Consider the following 17,979-nt stretch of genomic DNA (forward strand, 5'->3'; position numbering starts at 1 on the left):
AATAAGAATTGATCGATGTTATCAGCAAAATATTTAGCGTATCGTATATCCGCAGCGTACCGACTTACCTTGTGTCTTGCGTCATGGATAAAAAAAGTAAAGTATGTATCTATCTACTTACTTATAATCTAGTACAAAACTGGGCCCCATTATTGCTAACCTGTAAAGCAATAGATTTTGCTCGCTATTTCGTACACGCATAACTAAGACAGTAGATCCAATTTATTTTTGTTTAAAAAAATGTTGCCCCCCCAAAACCGCTGTAACTCCTATGCACCAGGATCTATAGTAGATACAACCATGAAAACAACCGGAACACTGAAGTCCGGCGCGTCCTAGGGACATAAATGATTGTATTAGATCCCACAATAAAATAAATCAGAAGATATTATTAGAGGAGAAGAAAACGAAAACGATAGTTTCCACTTCCCTCTGTGAATTTAATGCAGGAGTCAGAATGACTTAAGCCTAAAGGCACAAAAAAGACTGCAACTGGGAGAAGCCCAGTCGCCAAGGTTTGACTTAAAACTAAGTTGGTCCTATGTGTGAGCTGTTATACTTACCCCAGCATATGAAATATTCCACATACACATCACACTCAGACCCGGAATAACAATCTGTGGATCACACAAATAAATTCCTTACTTTGCGGGCTTTCCTCGGCTCGGCCTAGGACGTAAGCAAACTCCATACAGCTGGAAAAATCAGAAAACACAATAATATTTTATCCGACCCTTTCTTAACCGCTTACATTACCAGACCAGCAAAATTAATGACGCAATGAAGACTAATATTTAAGGATAACTTTGCGTCATCAATTTCTTCAAGGATAAAACTTGCCACAATCTGTTTATTTCCTTGAAATATTTTGTTCCGACGTCATACATATCACGTCATTACTTTAACAAAAATTGATCAGCGAAATTCGTCCTTATTGCTTTGGAGGAACTGACAAAATAAATGAATATCATTACAACGAATGAACTGGAGTGTATGTCCTCTTTTAACCAATTTGTCTTCTTAAAAAACATCCACCCGCATATACTACAGTTCATCCGTGATCATGGCGCTTGCAACAGTGCCGGAATATAGGAAACTTAAAGAAATCAATAAACATGGTAAATATCCCGTTGCAAGTTCTTATGATATTGTTAATGATCATGACAGTTAAAAGACGTAAAATAAATTAACTTAGCTCTACACAGAAAGTAAACCTTTAAATCCCTACTTACAATTGATATCGATATTTTAAATCTCACATGGTTCAATGTGAGATTTAAAATATTGATCGGAAGTATTGCTAATCCCAATACTTCCAACCGCTAGATAATTTACAAATGTTATGCCAAAACCAATCAATATTTTTTGCATAAATGAATTTGATGACTCCGTGGACTAATATAAAAATCACATGCTATATGCTAATGCGGTTACCCATCTAACCTTGACCGTGGCCACGTTGCTTAACCTTGGTAAACGAATCGGAAATATGATGAATGAATGAGTTCTACATTGCATCATAGTTTGAAACCTTAAGGTCCGGTTTTTATTTGCACCATATAAAATCATTGTAAGGACAAGACCTAAATAAGGATACAACTTATCTTTTTTTTTGAGGGGGCTAATTATCCAATTACGTCTGTCGCCTTAGGCGAGGCGAGAGGGAGTGTCAGACACTAACTGACTAAAAACCACCCCGTTCCTACTCCTGCTTTTCGAGCTGGAGCCCTGGTAAACTCGCTAAGTAGTCCACAGCTCCGAATACAACTTAGTTACCACTTGGCCAAGGGAGCAAAGAATTGAGTGAACATTTTTAATTTTCCAAAATTTTCTCCAGAGTCTGATGCTGTTGTTTATCAATAGGCTCACACTCCTGACTCTCTCTTTCCATCAGGAAATATAAGGCCCCTGTATTTGTATTTTAAATTCGATTGTATTTGCTTGTATTAATGCTGATTTTCTTGTATTTAGAAGCTATGAACAGGTAAGGTTATGCGTAGGTGTTGTGTTGGTTCACTACAAATCTATATAATTCTCCTTTTATGGACCAAACGGCTAATATATATCCAGAAACTTGAATTGCCACATTTTAATAAATACTCTTGAGTTTGACCGACGAAAAATCATTATACTTAATATTTTGTGGTCAATGAGCAATTAACAATCTAAATAAATCTGAATGATGCAATACCTCTAACACTTAACTTAAAAAAACAAGGTCATATCAATGTGAAAGCGTATTAACGTCTATAAACTTAGAGTTTAAAATGCCCTATATGTATGTATATCCTGATTTTAATACTATTACTCTTTCTTTATAAGTTTTACTAGATTGGTCATGAGTCAGAACAAATCTTACGTTGATCTTGTGGTATGTATCATCAATGAAAATTCTTTGAATATTTCAAACATGTGTCTGAAGTTTGGGCTTTTTCTTCGTACATGTGATCTGACGAGTTGCTTAAATCTTTAGTTATCCTTAAGAAGAATGGATACATCCCTTGTATCTATTTAGTTCAATCACTTTTCCTACGAAAAGTTAATGTCTGAAAAATACAGTTGAGTTATAGGCCTCTCCAATAGCTCAATATTTAGCTCTTAATATCTAACCAAGTATAGAATTAAAAAAATAAATAAACAGAGAGACAAAATCCCCAATCTCCTTTCCCCTAATGTATCTGTAAGTCCTCTGGTGTTGCGGGTATCCATAGGCACCATCAATTACTTGCCATTAGGTGGACCATCAGCTTTGAGAAAAGGCCTTTTCGGCCGGTCAGCAGTGGCCACTTAATAGGCTTGTTACTCCTCTGGTTACACTTAACTTTCAGGAGTTACACTTAATGTGATGTGAACCATCAGCTCATTAACAATGCAATCGGTCTTATATGAAAAATTTGACCAACAGCAATGCATTTGTCTCGTTAGATGTCACTGCACTCTACCATTCAATTGTCTGTGAATATGACGAATGACCCTGGTCTATCACTCTTCATACGGACCAGACCTATTGGAGGAAGTGCATATTTATGTTGAGATTTCCTCTCATACATTGTTGCAAGAATTGAATAACTATTATACCCTAGATTTCTGTGTTGTTCTAAAGACGCTTCTTTGATGATTTGCCTGATGGTCGTTTTCAAAGTGCCTATATGTGATTTAATTGAAATTAACCTCTCTTATGTTGATATATAAAAGTTTAAAGTAAACACACTGTGTCTCGCGTGGATCTACGTTCCGAAATGTGTGGATACCTATACATTTATGTCTATATTGTCATCCATACATTTACGTCTTTGAAACTAAATTAGTTATAAAGAAATGTGTTGGGTTTTCCGCGATGATATGTATTGGACAATTTGGTTCAGAATTAGTTTATTCTTGCTTGCACCCAATTTTGCAAGCGATTTATGTCTTACCTTTGATGGAGATACCTAGGCATACAGTTTTGGATGATTGTACTTATTAACCGCATGCCGTTATTAATTCTTTAGAAGTCATACGGTTTTTCCACAGGACATGTGTCGTGTCGTGAGAGTTTTAACTTTTTCCTTTCCGTCAATATTTTTTATGACAGTTCATTTTTGTACTCGATTTTTTTACTATCCCGATAATTTCTCAAAGAATTCGTATAATGTTCTCGTTTATACAACTTTCCTCTATTATAATCATGTTTAATTCAGCAAAACAAATTATTTGACCTAAATAATAAGAATTTAATGTATTCGTAATCACTTCCTAAAACGTCATTTAATTACAGAATTTATATTACAACGCCATCTATTAGTAATATCCGGAAAATGCTTTACGTAGCAACTGTTACGCAGTTACCTCACTTACTTGTGAACACATTCTACTGGAAATGTCTTGACTTTTTCTTACCATACAGTAAATATCTAAGTTTCATTGCTCATATTATAACTTTCCATGTATTGTTGGAAGTAAAATATAACTATGAAATCCAGTAAAATTGCCTCTTTTATGATTATTTTATTCTAATTTTTTTTTTTTTTTTTTTTTTTGTAACGCGATGGAAATCCTCATGGACTTCCCACGCCGTGGGGACGACGGGGGGGTGTGCCGGACTCTTACCGGCTAAAACCACCGCGGTGTTCCTCCACTGCCTGTGGCCGTGATCCGGGCTGCCCTCACGGATTCACCGCACCCGGCAGGCTTCGACCTACCGCTCGTTTGTGGCAGGTCCCGCCACGTTGGCGGCCCTGGGAGGCTGCTTCCCTTCCTCGAGTAGCGCGCGTGGAACACTACGCTAACGCCTACTCTCGCCTATACAGCGGACGTCTGACTCCCCCAGTCAGTCGCCCGCAGGCCTTTCCTATGGAGGTCGTAGATCGGCTGCCGCCTCACGGCGCTGACGATTGGCGCGTCTACGGCGGGAGGGAAAAGATCTTGATTCCCTCTCCCTTTCAGCCGCTTCCTTTGCCAACATGACTTGTTCACAGAAGGAAGCGACTCCGTCCCATGCACTCTCACTGTCGACCATAGCTTGTACAACAGTCGACAGTGAGAGGTCTGTCCCACCGAGTACTGCAATGAGTTCACGGCGCGGCTCTGCCCATGCAGAACATTCTTCGAGCGTATGCCGCGCCGTATCCTCCAAACCACCATCGCAGTGATGACACACCGATGTCTGCTCCCGGCCTATGCGACACAAGTACTTTCCAAAGCAGCCATGTCCGGAAAGTACCTGTGTTAACCGGAAGGTTAGGACACCATGCCCTCTGCCGATCCACGCCTCCATGACGGGACTTACTGCCGCTATAATGGCGTGCCCTGCACTAGGTTGCGCAAGTCGTGTTTTCCACTCCGTTATTGTGTCACGACGGAGTTCAGTCCTTCGTGCCTCAAGAACTCGAGGTGGATATCGCTCGCCCCGGGCAGCCAACTCCCCGCGCCACCTATATAGTGATGCGAGAGCCTTTGCTTCCAAGTCCCAGGGTGGGGATCCAGCTAAGAGGCTTGCAGCCTCGAAAGAGATCGTGCGGTAACCCCTTATCACTCTGATGGCCATCGCGCGCTGCGAACTTCGTAGTAAAGCGATATTGGGCGCCGTCAGTCCATCCGCCCAAACTGGTGACCCGTAGAGGGCCATTGACCGCACGATCCCCATGTATAGCCACCGGCAAGATGTGTTAGGATTCCCCAAATTGGGAAGCAACCGCGAAAGCGCCGCTGCTGCTCCCCTCAATTTGGGAACCAGTTGCCGGAGGTGGGGTCCGAAGCTCCAACGACTGTCAAGAACCAGACCAAGATATTTCATTGTCGAATTGACTGCGATATGAACCCCTCCAACCACAATGTGTGAACCTGCCGGTGGACCCCGCCGAGCCCCATGGAAGCAAATGGCCTCGGATTTATTAAGAGCCACCTCCAGCCCCAGACGCCGGATCCTTGACACGACTTGCGCAACACCTGCCGTCGCCAGTAGCGCAGCTTCACGGTAACTCTTTCCGCGTGCCGTTACCAGTGTATCGTCCGCATAGCAGGTAACTACAACGCCGTGCAGAAGAGCACCACGAAGTACCCAGTCATACCCGATGTTCCACAGGAGCGGTCCCAGGACCGATCCCTGTGGAACACCGGTCGATACCTCTCGCCGACCCCATGTTTGAGCACCCGGGTAGATTATTGCCCTCTCCGATAGGTAGGCCTCGACTGTGCAGCGCAGGTAGGTAGGCACTCCATGATACCGGAGTGCCTCCTTGATACAGTTCCAGGGCAAGGTGTTGAATGCATTAGCGATGTCTAAAGACACCGCCAAGACCACCTCACCCCGGGACACAGCTTCATTCGCCAAGGTCTTCACTTGCATAATGGCATCCACAGTCGAGCGCCCTTGACGGAATCCAAACTGATTGTCTGCCAAATCTGGCCCTTCTGATGACAGGTGTTTGACGAGGCGGTCAGTGATGATTCGCTCGAACAACTTGCCTACCTCGTCCAGCAGTACGATGGGCCGATAGGCAGACGGAGAGTCAGCCGGGCGTCCTGCTTTCCTGATCAGAACCAGCTTTCCAGATTTCCATTGCTGTGGAAACCGTCCCTGTTCCAGGCATGCGCTCATCAGACTTCGCAGTCGAGGCCCAAGTGCCTCCATTGCCAGAACCCATGCCCGACCAGGAATTCCGTCAGGCCCCGGGGCGGTATTTTTTGCCTTGAGCCGAAGCACTGCCGTTCTTAGTTCGACCTGGGTAACCTCGGGTATTTCGACATCTCTCACGGTGGGCGCCGACGGCGGAGCCATAGGTGGTGGTATGTGAGCTTCTCCTGCCGGAAAAAGGGCACTCACAATATTTTGCAACAGTTCAGGCCGCAAACTCTGGGTTAATGGAGGCGCCCAAGGGCGAAGCTTACCCCGGACAGCGAGGTATGGGCGTCCCCACGGGTCCCGATTCAGTGCAGCAAGCTGCTGCTTGTGGGCCTCGGCCTTGGCCCGCACAATGGCAATTTTAAGTTCCTTTTTCGCCGCCCTATAGGCGTCATAAAGATTCGCCTCGACGATGTCCGCGTCCGGTGCGCGGAGCCGTCTCCTCCGATATCTGGCATACTGACGCCTCGCCGCCATGCAGGCAGCACGAAGGTGCTCAATGTCTTGAGACCACCAATACACTTGGGTACGCGGGGGCAGTGTTCGATGCCGAGGCATCGCCGCATCACAAATGTGTGTCATCGCCGTCTGGAACCACTTCGTTTCTGCGTTAATGTCAGAAGGCCTATCTGGTGCAGACACCCAAGCTTGGACGATGGCGGCTTCACGGAGTAGTTCTCGTTTGAGCTTCTTCAGCGCCCACCGTGGACCAACCTCAACAGGAGCCACTGGACCTGGGCCGAGCGAGGTCTGCGTAGAGACGTCAAATCGGATGTAACGATGATCTGATAGCGTCTCTACCTCCTCTAGAACTCGCCAATTCTGAACCCGACGTGCTACAGCTGGGGTAGCAGCTACAGCTGGGGTAGCAATTTTATTCTAATTAAAGACAGCTAAACTAAGCTTACATGCTAGGCCGCCTAATTGTAACCGGTCATCCTAGCTTAAGTGCACATGCAATAATTTGCAATAATTAACATAGAAATTACCGTTTCAATGATTAGATGGTGAGATATTCTTTGTCCAACTTAAACACTAAAATATAATTACTATTTAATTAAAATTTCTTCTTTATACATATAGCCTTTGTCCAATTAGTTGAGGTGTCACCAAATTAATTTCATTTAGATAGCACTCCCATCTGGATGTTAAATCCGCAAATTAATGGATCAAACGTTTCTTTTTACTTAGTAAATCGTCACTCTTGTTTTTATTACATTCCTAATCAATGATAATGTCTTAAAACTGACGTCAGAATTTTGCAAAATGTTAGAAAATTGTATTTTTTGCGTAATTGTTGATATCTCCTAAATAGGTTAGTTTGATAACTCATTTTAGACTTTCAATAACCCGTAACAAGTATCAAAAATGATTGCGCGCCGTCCATTCATTCAATCATTCATTACGCTAAGGTCAATAACCTCAACTTTTCGCGAATCATGACCAATGGATTTCGCTTTTTGAAACTTGGGAATTTTCTCAACTATGATCGCTATCTCATACAGCCTCTACCGACATCATGTTATAACCTCATTGTTAATTATTATTAAGTATAGAAGTAATGCCATAACCGGTTTACCTATTAACTTTAGAACTTGTGTATACTTTAAAAAAAAGTAATTACTTATACTACTCTACGCTTATTGCCTCGTTTGTCCAGTGGTTTTAAACATCTTGAAGATTTTTTTTCTTAGTTATAGGTTTCAATTTTGCACTGAATATCAGTGATTCTGCGTAAGTTGAAGATTGAGATTGTGAATCTGATTGAAAGAGAGTAACCTATGGAGTTTCGTGCTTGTTCTTCTCCATAGGAATCTACACTTTAGAACAAACAAATAGCTTCACTAGAGGACTAAACGACAGACAGACAGACAGTTTTGTAAAGAATAATATTAATTTACCAATGGGTAATATTATTATATTTGCTTTGACGTTCAAAAATGTCTTCCTTGAATTATTTGAATTAAATAATTTAGAATTTGATTATTGATTTGACAAAGCAGTATTCGATTTTTTAACGCCTTCGAAATCTATCTTCTTATTGAGGACCTTAGGATCCTTTAGAGACCCTTAGAAATTGGTTATTCACCCACAGCACTTCCACTGCTGAATCTCTCCTCCCCAATGACTTCCAAATGGGTCAGTTTTATTAAGTTATATTGATTTGGACTTTAACCTAAAAGCGGTTACTCCACACCACACTAGGTATAATTCTACAATGTTTCTTATTTCAAGTAGTTTATAGTTTATCTAACTTTGTGGTTCTAAACTGGATCGGACGTATGCAAAAGCCACTAAAAGTGGACTTGATCGACAACATGTTTCGTTAGTATCTATTAATTCGGCTTGTTTAGTGTTTACTGCCAAGTCACTTCGATTCTGCTGTTTTTTAATCCTCTTCTTATAGTTTAATCGTAGATATAATAATAATTTTCTTTACAATATTATATCTTCTAAAATATGTCGCTAGCTCGCTCTGTTCTTTCTATAAGTGATGTTAAGTGGCCTACAAAATTAACTATTAAACAATCAAAACCTAAAATTATGATTTTTCAACACCATGTTCTTAAACCGAAATAAACATCTTAATTTTTTCTAAGGCATTTGATATACCACGAAATAAAAATATATATTTTAAGTACCTTTTCTATCATTACCTTAGTCACCATTGTTTAGTGAAGAGAAAATAATGATATAACCCATGTGTAATTAGCCAGGTTTTTGTCAAATTACCAAGGAAGGACATTAAGGTACAACGTGTTTTGGAATACCATAGGGTTCTGTTCTATGACCTTTATTTATTTATATATTTGAAAGTTTTCCCCTATTTACAATATATACTAAGTACCATTTTTAACTCTCAAAATTGTCTGTAGGAAGTAGTATACAAGCAGGAAAAAACCAAACACAAAATATTTTATCTTCCTGCTCTAAAATAATTCTCGTTGGAAAAAATAACTCGACGCAATCCATATTTTTCTTTAACAAACATAGTTATTGGTAAAAATCAGGCGACACTAAACAAAAAATTAACGGATTGTCGTTGTTTTCTTTATTTATTTATACTTTTCGACCTTCGAAACACCAACGTGAATACTTAAACAGCATTTATACTTACTGCAATAAGTAATTATTAACGTTTAACGAAACAGGTATGTTCAAATTCAAAATGGCGTCTCCACTCGACTAAGGACGTTGAATAAAATATCTAACGTATAACCGTTTTTAGGATATCTTATTAAGTTATTACGTAATAAACCTCTTTTGTTCATCCTTTCGAATACGCAGCCATTTTATAATATTATGCATACTGTGTGTAAAATTGCATCGTTCCAGGAAAATAGCGATGTATAAATAGGTTTCCATATAGTAATGAAGGTTTTATGTAGCGATACCGATTTGTTTTATATATGTCTATCTCTCTAGTGTACCTAGAAGTACTCAGTTTTAAGTCTAACAATAAATCAATAACAATGTTATAAATAAATGTTAATGTAAATGCTAGTGTATAAATGTAGAAGAAAATACAAAAAGTAGCTCAGTAATATTTATTTATTGTTCTAATTCCACTCTATACAGTCAGTCCGCAGTTAGAATTAAAGTGACACAGAAAATATTTCAATTTAATTTACTTTAAATGCGAACGGAACAGAGAGCGGTGTGGGTTATTTATATACTTTGAAATGGTTGTATGAGCCGAGCGTTTCGCCGACCGAAGCCTCATATTAACGGCAGACTACTGCTGCGACAGTCTCGCGCCGCGCTCTATTATTTCAACGTAAGATTCTTTATCGAACGCCCGTAATTTAACGTTCCATTCAATATCTAACGCGATTTAATTAATGATAAAATTACGCCATATTTGATTTTTTATTCCCGCTATTTTTAATGTCAAATTTAGTTTTTTTTTTTTCATTTTCGCAACTGTGATTTCAACCCTGCCAGCCAGTATCGTGTCGCGTTTATTCTTAGTTTAATTCTCATATTTTTTGCGAAGTGAAATTTCGTGTTTGACAGTGACTCGTCGAAAAAATTGATACGCTCAAATTAAAAAATATTATTTTTATAATCTGTTTTGTTCGTAGTGGTTTTGATTACGAGTTTCCTTTCATTTCTGCCTTTAGTGACGGTTTCATAAACTTGTATTACAGTGACTCTGTGGCCAATGAAGTTTTATTTGATTATTTTTATACGGCATTTAAGTAACTGTGCTCCGTGCGATGAAAAAGAAAATGAGTAAGTTTGTTTTTTTAATTCCTGTGAGATAGTCGTTGTGGGAATTTAATTAAGTTATTGTCCATTATACTTTTAAATTGAGGCTAATAAAAAGCCGTTAGCGTATATTTTCCTCGTTCACCAATCTAGAACGCGTACTCGCATACTTTATAATATTTATCAAATACTAAATTTATTTACAAAATGACATCAATGTTTGGGTTTGGGAAATTATACAAACAATATTTGTGTCAGTTGTATTATTGGGAGTGTATTTATACTTATGCCGTCGAATGCATTTGATAATGCGAACTGCGGGCAGTCCCCCCTCTCCCACACCCTCCCACCGCCCACAAAAGGGCATTCGTGCTAATTTCAGACGTTCTCACGAACAGAACACTGAAAAGATTTTTAGATTATCTCTTTAATACTCTTAACGGAGGCAGTTGAATTTGGTTTTTCACACAAGTATTTCAATTATAGGCAAATGTTAGATTCATAATATTACGTTCAAGGAAATTTGAAAGTTAGGAAAGGATATTTGCCAAAATCTTCCTTATAAAATTATAACCCTCTACCTGGTAACAAAAAACAATAGACGTAACAGGCTGAATAAAAATAGATTACGTATCCATGTTTTTACATAGCAACGATAAAATATAACGAAAAAATAATTCCTAGCAACAATTTTTCACATAAAATTAGCAACAAATCCACTCCAAATAACAACCCACTTCAAACGTCTTTAGCAACGGAAAAAAAAAACAAAAAAAATATCGAAAAAAAAAAATAAGAACATACCTAAGCCACTTAATCAATTAGAAGGAGGATACATATAAAACAATACTCATGTTTCTAATAAAAATGAAACTTGAAGATACAAGTGGACACGTACTGTGTGTATAATCTGTTATTGATTGTTCATTCCTTAGGGAAAAGCGAACCTTGCCCAGTAGGGCTGATGCCTGATCCGGAGCTGCGGACAACGTAAAAGGTTACCGGGGCTCCGGCTCAAAGCAGGAGAAGGAACGGGGTGGTTTTTAGTCAGTAAGAGTCTGACACTCCCTCCTGCCTCACCCAAGGCGGGAGAAGTCATTGGATGATTTTCCCCCTCAAAAAAAAAAAAAAAAAAAAAAATTGAAAAACGAACCTTGAGGGAGCTTATTAGTATCTTGTACACAAACGGAGAATATGCTAAGGACTCTTCAGTATCTGAAATACAAATAATTTTCGTTTTAATTGGGTCTTTAGATGCTGCTCTGCTATGATTGGTGTCCCTGTGGTTATTGAATGGTAATTTAGGGCATCTAAGTTGGTAGATTAACTGCCGTACTCAGAGATATTTAATGGTTACTTTAACTATTCCTTAGTAATGATTTGTGCCGAAAACAATTGCTAAAGATTGGGTTAAGTAGCCATTAAATGACTCTGAGTACGACAGTCAGATGCTTTCTGATAATGGCCCATAAATTCTTTAATGATGGATTAAAACTAGAGGATTTTATTTTCCTTCTTCAGATGATTTTTGTCTAAGTTATGCCAGCTGGATGCTGCGTTGGATATTATTCTGGGTTCATAAACAAGCGATAAATATTGATAAACAATGATTCCGACTAAACAGATCACTGGATTTTCCAACCAGTTAATATTAATAAGCTAAATATAAGAACAGAAGTCAATAAGAAAATGATTCATTTGAAATTAAAAACATGAGAGAGGTCTGTAATAATAATTCAGTGAATTATTTCGTGTAGTGACCGTTAAATGGAAATCGTGACTGTAAATCTTATTTTACTGTTAACTGTTATCCCGAATCAAAAATGAAGATTCTTCTCAAGACTTTAGAGGATGTTAGAGGGAAAAAGACCTATTAATGGTAAAATATATGTTCATAATAAATTCTATTATGTCGAGTATGCATAAAGATGCATGATGATGTTTTTTCAACTGACCTGCATTGCAATATGCGATTGTTTGTTATTACGATTATATTATGTTGGAATATTTTTCTCTATTTATTTCAAGGAAAATATTTATTTATTGATGTATTTTCTACACTTCATTAGGTTCGTTTATCTTGTTAATAGGTCTTATTTTTTTAACTAATCCTCTTAAGCATGCAATATCTTTATCGATTACATTATTATATATTCTAAAATTATTTTTAAACAATCGATTTTTTATCACTTCGAAATGTTTTACTACAGTCAGTCCCATTGTATTTTTATGACTTTATTTATTTCACAGCTTGGCATCGTTACAAATCCAATTAGTTGTAGTCTTTTTTTAGTTTTTTTTCCTTAATCGAAACGTCAAATTCTATTTTTAATAACTCGATTGTTATATCAGAAATTGTTGGATTTTAAACGCAACATAGTATGCTAGAATTTGTTAAAAAATTAAAGAATTTTCTGGAAATACTCAACGAGTCGAGAAAAAACAATCGAGTATGAGAATAGCGTGTTAACGTACTTATGCCTGTTTTGACCTTCGAATGGTATTCATACACAATCGTATATTTATTTAAATAATTCGATTTTTTTTTTTTACTCAATAACGTATATTTTTTTTGTGTTTAGCTAATTATTACAGAATAGCGCTATTTTTTTCTTAAATGGCAACCGAGAGAATAGCGCTTGGCGTAATTAAAAAAATAACTGACAAATAAATGTCATCTGGGCTATTAATTTTTTTTTATGTTGGTAGTAGATACCTATTAATTTTTAATAGTAAAGCGTTAAGCCTTTTTATAGGTATAAAACTTTATTAATAGTTTTTCTTTATATAATATAAACTAAGATAGTAAGGTATAATAAACACTGTTCAAATGTTTTGTTCAGGTCGCATATTAAATATGAATATTTAATATCTTATGATAAGAAAAATAATTTTAGTTGCGATACTATTTGTTTGCTAGCAAACGTTTGACTGGTTACCTGATTAAGTAAAATGAAGAACGCCGCCATTTTATTTTCCTGTTTCAAATATAGAATGTCACGAAAGTTTTGTAATTTTTGTAAGTTGCGAATTTATTAAATGCTTCAGTAAATATTTTTCAATAGAAATGAAAGTAAGGTTGAAATGTTTGCGTTGTTTATCTAAATCATTGACAGCTGCATGCAATGCAATCATTGCATCTAAAAAATGTAATGCAAAATTAATATTTACCAGACAATAAAGCACAGAGCAAAATTCTCTCAAATCAATACGAAATAGTTACGGTTAGTACGAGATTGACGTTACGTTTAACATAATCGAAACGAGACCGCGTTCGGCGCTCTGATTGGCCGGCTCGAATGAACCAACCAATCAGTACCCTTAGTGCGGGTTTAAAGCAAACTTGTACTAAGGGTACAGAGCGCCGAACGTACTCTCGATGAACGTAAAACAAACTTGTACTAAGGCCCCAGACCAAACATACATTCATATAATTTTCAGAAAATATGTCCATTCGTATCCTCAAATAGATGTTTCAGTTGTCAGCTTAAAACGCCAGTGGGAAAGTGCACTTGCGCGATTTAGAAATAGAAATTTGACAGGACCGGAACCCTACAGAAATGGCATTGAACGAAATGGTACATTAAAAATAATGTTGGGATTCAACGTCAAAGACATCTATTTATAACCATTCTTAGTTACACAAGTCGTTAAAACAGTTTATTTTATCTATCAAATAAACTAATTAGTGATTCGTAATGACAGCAATGCGACGCCATCTTGAAATAGCCATCGATAAACCCAACTTTTTCTTATTTTATTATTTTGCAGTTGTTCGACCTCCGTGAAGGTTGGGGTATTCTCTATGACTTGTATCGTGTGTCGTTGGTTTGTTTTGTTATAATTGCATATTAATTTTTGTATTTATGCATGGAGTATGTTGTTAAAATTAGAACTGTATTTTACTAAAACAAAAATCACCATTAGCAAATTATTTATTAAACTGTTATTGATTTTTCATATAAATTAATATTAATCCTTCGTATGCCGTATACAAGACAACAATAGAAAACACATTGTGTCTCGCGTAGATCTGCGTTCCGGCATACAACGGGTTAATGGGTATTTTTCAAACATTTCTCAGTAGTCAGTAATATGGCAATAGGCTCAACCCCCTATTACATGGGACTTATAACACAAATGGTGATAAGTGGATGTACATTGTGTACCGGCATTACCTGCCGTAATGTGCACCTCTGTCTACCCCTTCGAGGATAAAAGGCGTGCCGATTTTTCATTTACATTGTAAACATTTTCTTATATAACCTATAACACAGCTGGTACATAATTTTCTGCCCTTAACAAGCAGTGCAAACCCCGAAAATAAATACAGGTCAAGGTGAAATCAGTCAATCGTGGTATTATTTCACGTTGGACTTGGTGTTAAGCCTGCGCAGTACGCCACTTACCTATGTATATATCCGTCTAAATGGCTTACAGCTGCATTGTATTATAGTGTACTAGCGGACCCGTCAGACGTTGTCCTGTCTACACGTTAATTTGAAAATTTTAAACTTTTTTAATAAGCTAAAACATTCTTGATGAAAATTATTATTCAAATGTTATGACAATATCTAACGTCATTAATATTTGACACTGCGATGGTAGCGCCGTCCGTCGGATCCGATGTCAAACATTCCAAAATCAACAACTACTAATAAATTAAAAATTAATTAAAAAAACATTGTCCAGCGGACAAAATTGTGAATCTAAACCATTCTCAGATCCTCTTGAACACACACAAAAAGTTTCATCAAAATCCGTCTAGTCGTTTAAGAGGAGTTCAGTGACATACACACGTACAGAAGAATTATATATATAAAGATAGATCTACCTATTTCAAAAACTACACTACACGTACTAAGAAATTGACACTATCAATGCGTTAAATTATTTTTATTTTAATTATTAAAATTAACAGTTAATCACGATTACTAAAGAGTCAGGCTGCTTTTCCACCAGAGATGTATTATGCTACGTTGCTGTGGATGCGTTTGGCTTCCACCAATCATTGTCATTGGTACACATAGCTTAGTATTGGTGGAAACGAACCCAGCTAAGCTATGTTTATTTTATGGAAAGATGCGTGCTATGGATGGCTTGCTATCGATACAACGCATACTCGAGCTGCGCGTCTTCCTCGCACAGCTACATAGCTTAGTATCGTTGGAAACGCATCCTCAGGTAGTGGACTCGAGGAGATGGCTTGAGATACGAGATCCATCCACTAAATGGCATACTTTGCATAATTATTCATTTTATTATTTGACAACAGAAAATATTATCCAGAAATTGATTAAAAATTTTTTTCAAATACTCTTTTTAATCATTATTTACCCTGTCTATTCCTTGTAAGACTCGATGTACATGAACACAGATATAGAATACATAGATGTGCCAACGTACAAGTAGGTGTCTTGTATCCAATAACACAATAACAGTTCCACGTGTAACATTTAATATGACCATTGTGCATTATAGCAGACTAGCGACCCGCCCCAGCTTCGCATGGGTGCAATGGTGATATATTATGCCTGTATTATACATATAAACCTTCCTCTTGAATCACTCTACCTATTACAAAAAACCGCATCAAAATCCGTTGCGTAATTTTAAAGACTTAAGCATACAGACAAAAATGGCGACTTTGTTTTATACTATATAGTGATTAACTTGTAACTTAAATTACAAGACGTATCTAGCTTCTTTATGTCGACGTATTTATGTTCATAATAATAATATTAAATGCTTTTATTCTCTCTTGATCGGTGTTTACGTGATTTTCAATAAGGAAACAAGTTTTCATATTTTCTGTGGCTCTGTGCGTTTTTTTTTTTTTACGTTTTTTTCTTGATGGAAGGTTATTTTATTTAGTTACTAACTGACCCGGCAAACTTTGTACAGCCTCAAATATTTTTCTCATCTTTAAAACCTTCCCTGGACTTCCACAAATAATTCAAGACCAACATTTGCCAAATCGGTCCAGCCATTCTTGAGTTTTAGCGAGACTAACGAACAGCAATAGATTTTTTTGATATATGTATAATTATATAGATGCAATTGAAAAATAAATCATTAGATCGAAACGTCGATTTTTAAAATCCAGGATGTCATCTGCACCATGCGACGCGGTAATAATATAAGAAAAAATTAATTGTATTTACAATTATAATTCAGATCGATTCAGTGATTAGCTACACGTACATCTATATCGCAAAAACATTTGTCGTGTTTGCCGTTAGATATTTCATTCATAAAGAGTTGTGAGTAATGTCTGACGAGAACAGTGATGACGGTGATAAAAGTGACTCGGAGATAATTAAAGACTGTGAGCAAGAATTGCAACGAATGCAAGAATCACAAGAATTTAATTGGAGTGCGGCTGAGGGTAGTAAAGAAATAAATAATAATCAAAATTCGAGAGGCATGAAAAGACTGCGAGACATTAGTGAAGGAAGTAGTGAAGAAGGTTTTATTACAGTTACAAGGAATAGAAAGCTGAAGAGATTGATAAGAAGCGATTCCTTGTCAGATAATAAATCGGTAGAAAGTATGGAACAAGATGGTAGTTGTGAAAAAATTGAGGTATGTTTAACATCCGCGGAAGTACTACCTAAGCAAATGGCCTTAGCGAAGATGCTTAGAAACGAAAACATCCTTAACATTATGAAGATTCACTACAAAAATCCGTACAAGATATTTATTCAATTCAGTGATAAAGTACAGGCCGAAAATCTTATTAAATGCGAAAAACTGGCACAGTTAGGAGTGCGAGCTCAATTAACTAGTGAACTTACTTTATCATATGGAATTGTAAAAGGCGTAGATTTAGAAACCTCTGAAAAAGAATTATTAGATTCTTTGACTAGTTCATTTAAAATTATGTCAGTTAAAAGGCTCAAACGCATGGATCCTGATGGAAATTGGGTCAATAGTGAAACTGTTAGAATATGCTTTAACAGTCGTTCACGTCCTTCTTTTGTATTTGCATACGGCTGCAGATTCCCAGTAGAACGATATATATTTCCTGTGAATCAATGCTCCAACTGTTGGAAGTTTGGCCACATTAAAAGGTTTTGTCCTCGTAAAAGTATCGTATGCCCTAAATGCGGTAATCATCATATGAATTGTGAAACCATTACTTTTTCATGCCCTAACTGTAAAGGTCCTCATATGGCCCTGGATAAATCCTGTAAGGTGTACTTAAAGGAAAAAGAAATCCGGTCAATCATGGGTGACAAAGATTTATCTTATAAGGAGGCATATGAGGTTTTCCTCAGCTTGGCGAAGGAAAAGCACGAGAATCCTGAAACAGCTAACACAATATCTCAAAAGGAGTATCCAAAAACTGTTGACAACTGTGAGTATGCAAATAGACAGTCGCATATTAATACTTATGCTGATGTGGTAAGAGAGTCAACGTCTTCGAATAGAAAAAGTAGTCAGGAGAATGAAACAGAACATGACAAGTCTATCAGGCGTAAAAACGGAAATACTGCAGGTAAGAAAAATAGTAAACAACACACAGATCCTGATTTTTCTATCATAGGAATTGAAAATGAAATTACAGATAGACAGCAAAGGTTAGGTGAAGAGGTGTCAGAGAAAAAGGAAAAAAAGAAAAAGAAAGTACAATATCTTATGCAAAAAATTGAAGAAATAGT

The 17,979-nt window shown here is 37.4% G+C and overlaps 1 protein-coding gene across 2 annotated transcripts in view; it reads left to right on the forward strand.

The window, feature by feature from the left end:
* LOC118276689 (uncharacterized) overlaps positions 1–17,979 on the forward strand; it is a 54,398-nt gene that overhangs the window by 18,790 nt on the left and 17,629 nt on the right. The window contains exon 1 of one of the 2 annotated variants that reach the window (XM_035595131.2): positions 9,888–10,339. The exons of the other annotated variant lie outside the window; for it this stretch is intronic. Within the exon in view, the coding sequence (XP_035451024.2) occupies positions 10,324–10,339 (16 nt within the window). The 5' untranslated portion in view covers positions 9,888–10,323. Of the gene's footprint in view, positions 1–9,887; positions 10,340–17,979 lie in introns of those variants that run through there. 2 annotated transcript variants of the gene reach the window in all.

This window comes from Spodoptera frugiperda, chromosome 17 (genome assembly GCF_023101765.2).
Source record: "Spodoptera frugiperda isolate SF20-4 chromosome 17, AGI-APGP_CSIRO_Sfru_2.0, whole genome shotgun sequence".
In the NCBI taxonomy this organism is placed as follows: domain Eukaryota; kingdom Metazoa; phylum Arthropoda; class Insecta; order Lepidoptera; family Noctuidae; genus Spodoptera; species Spodoptera frugiperda.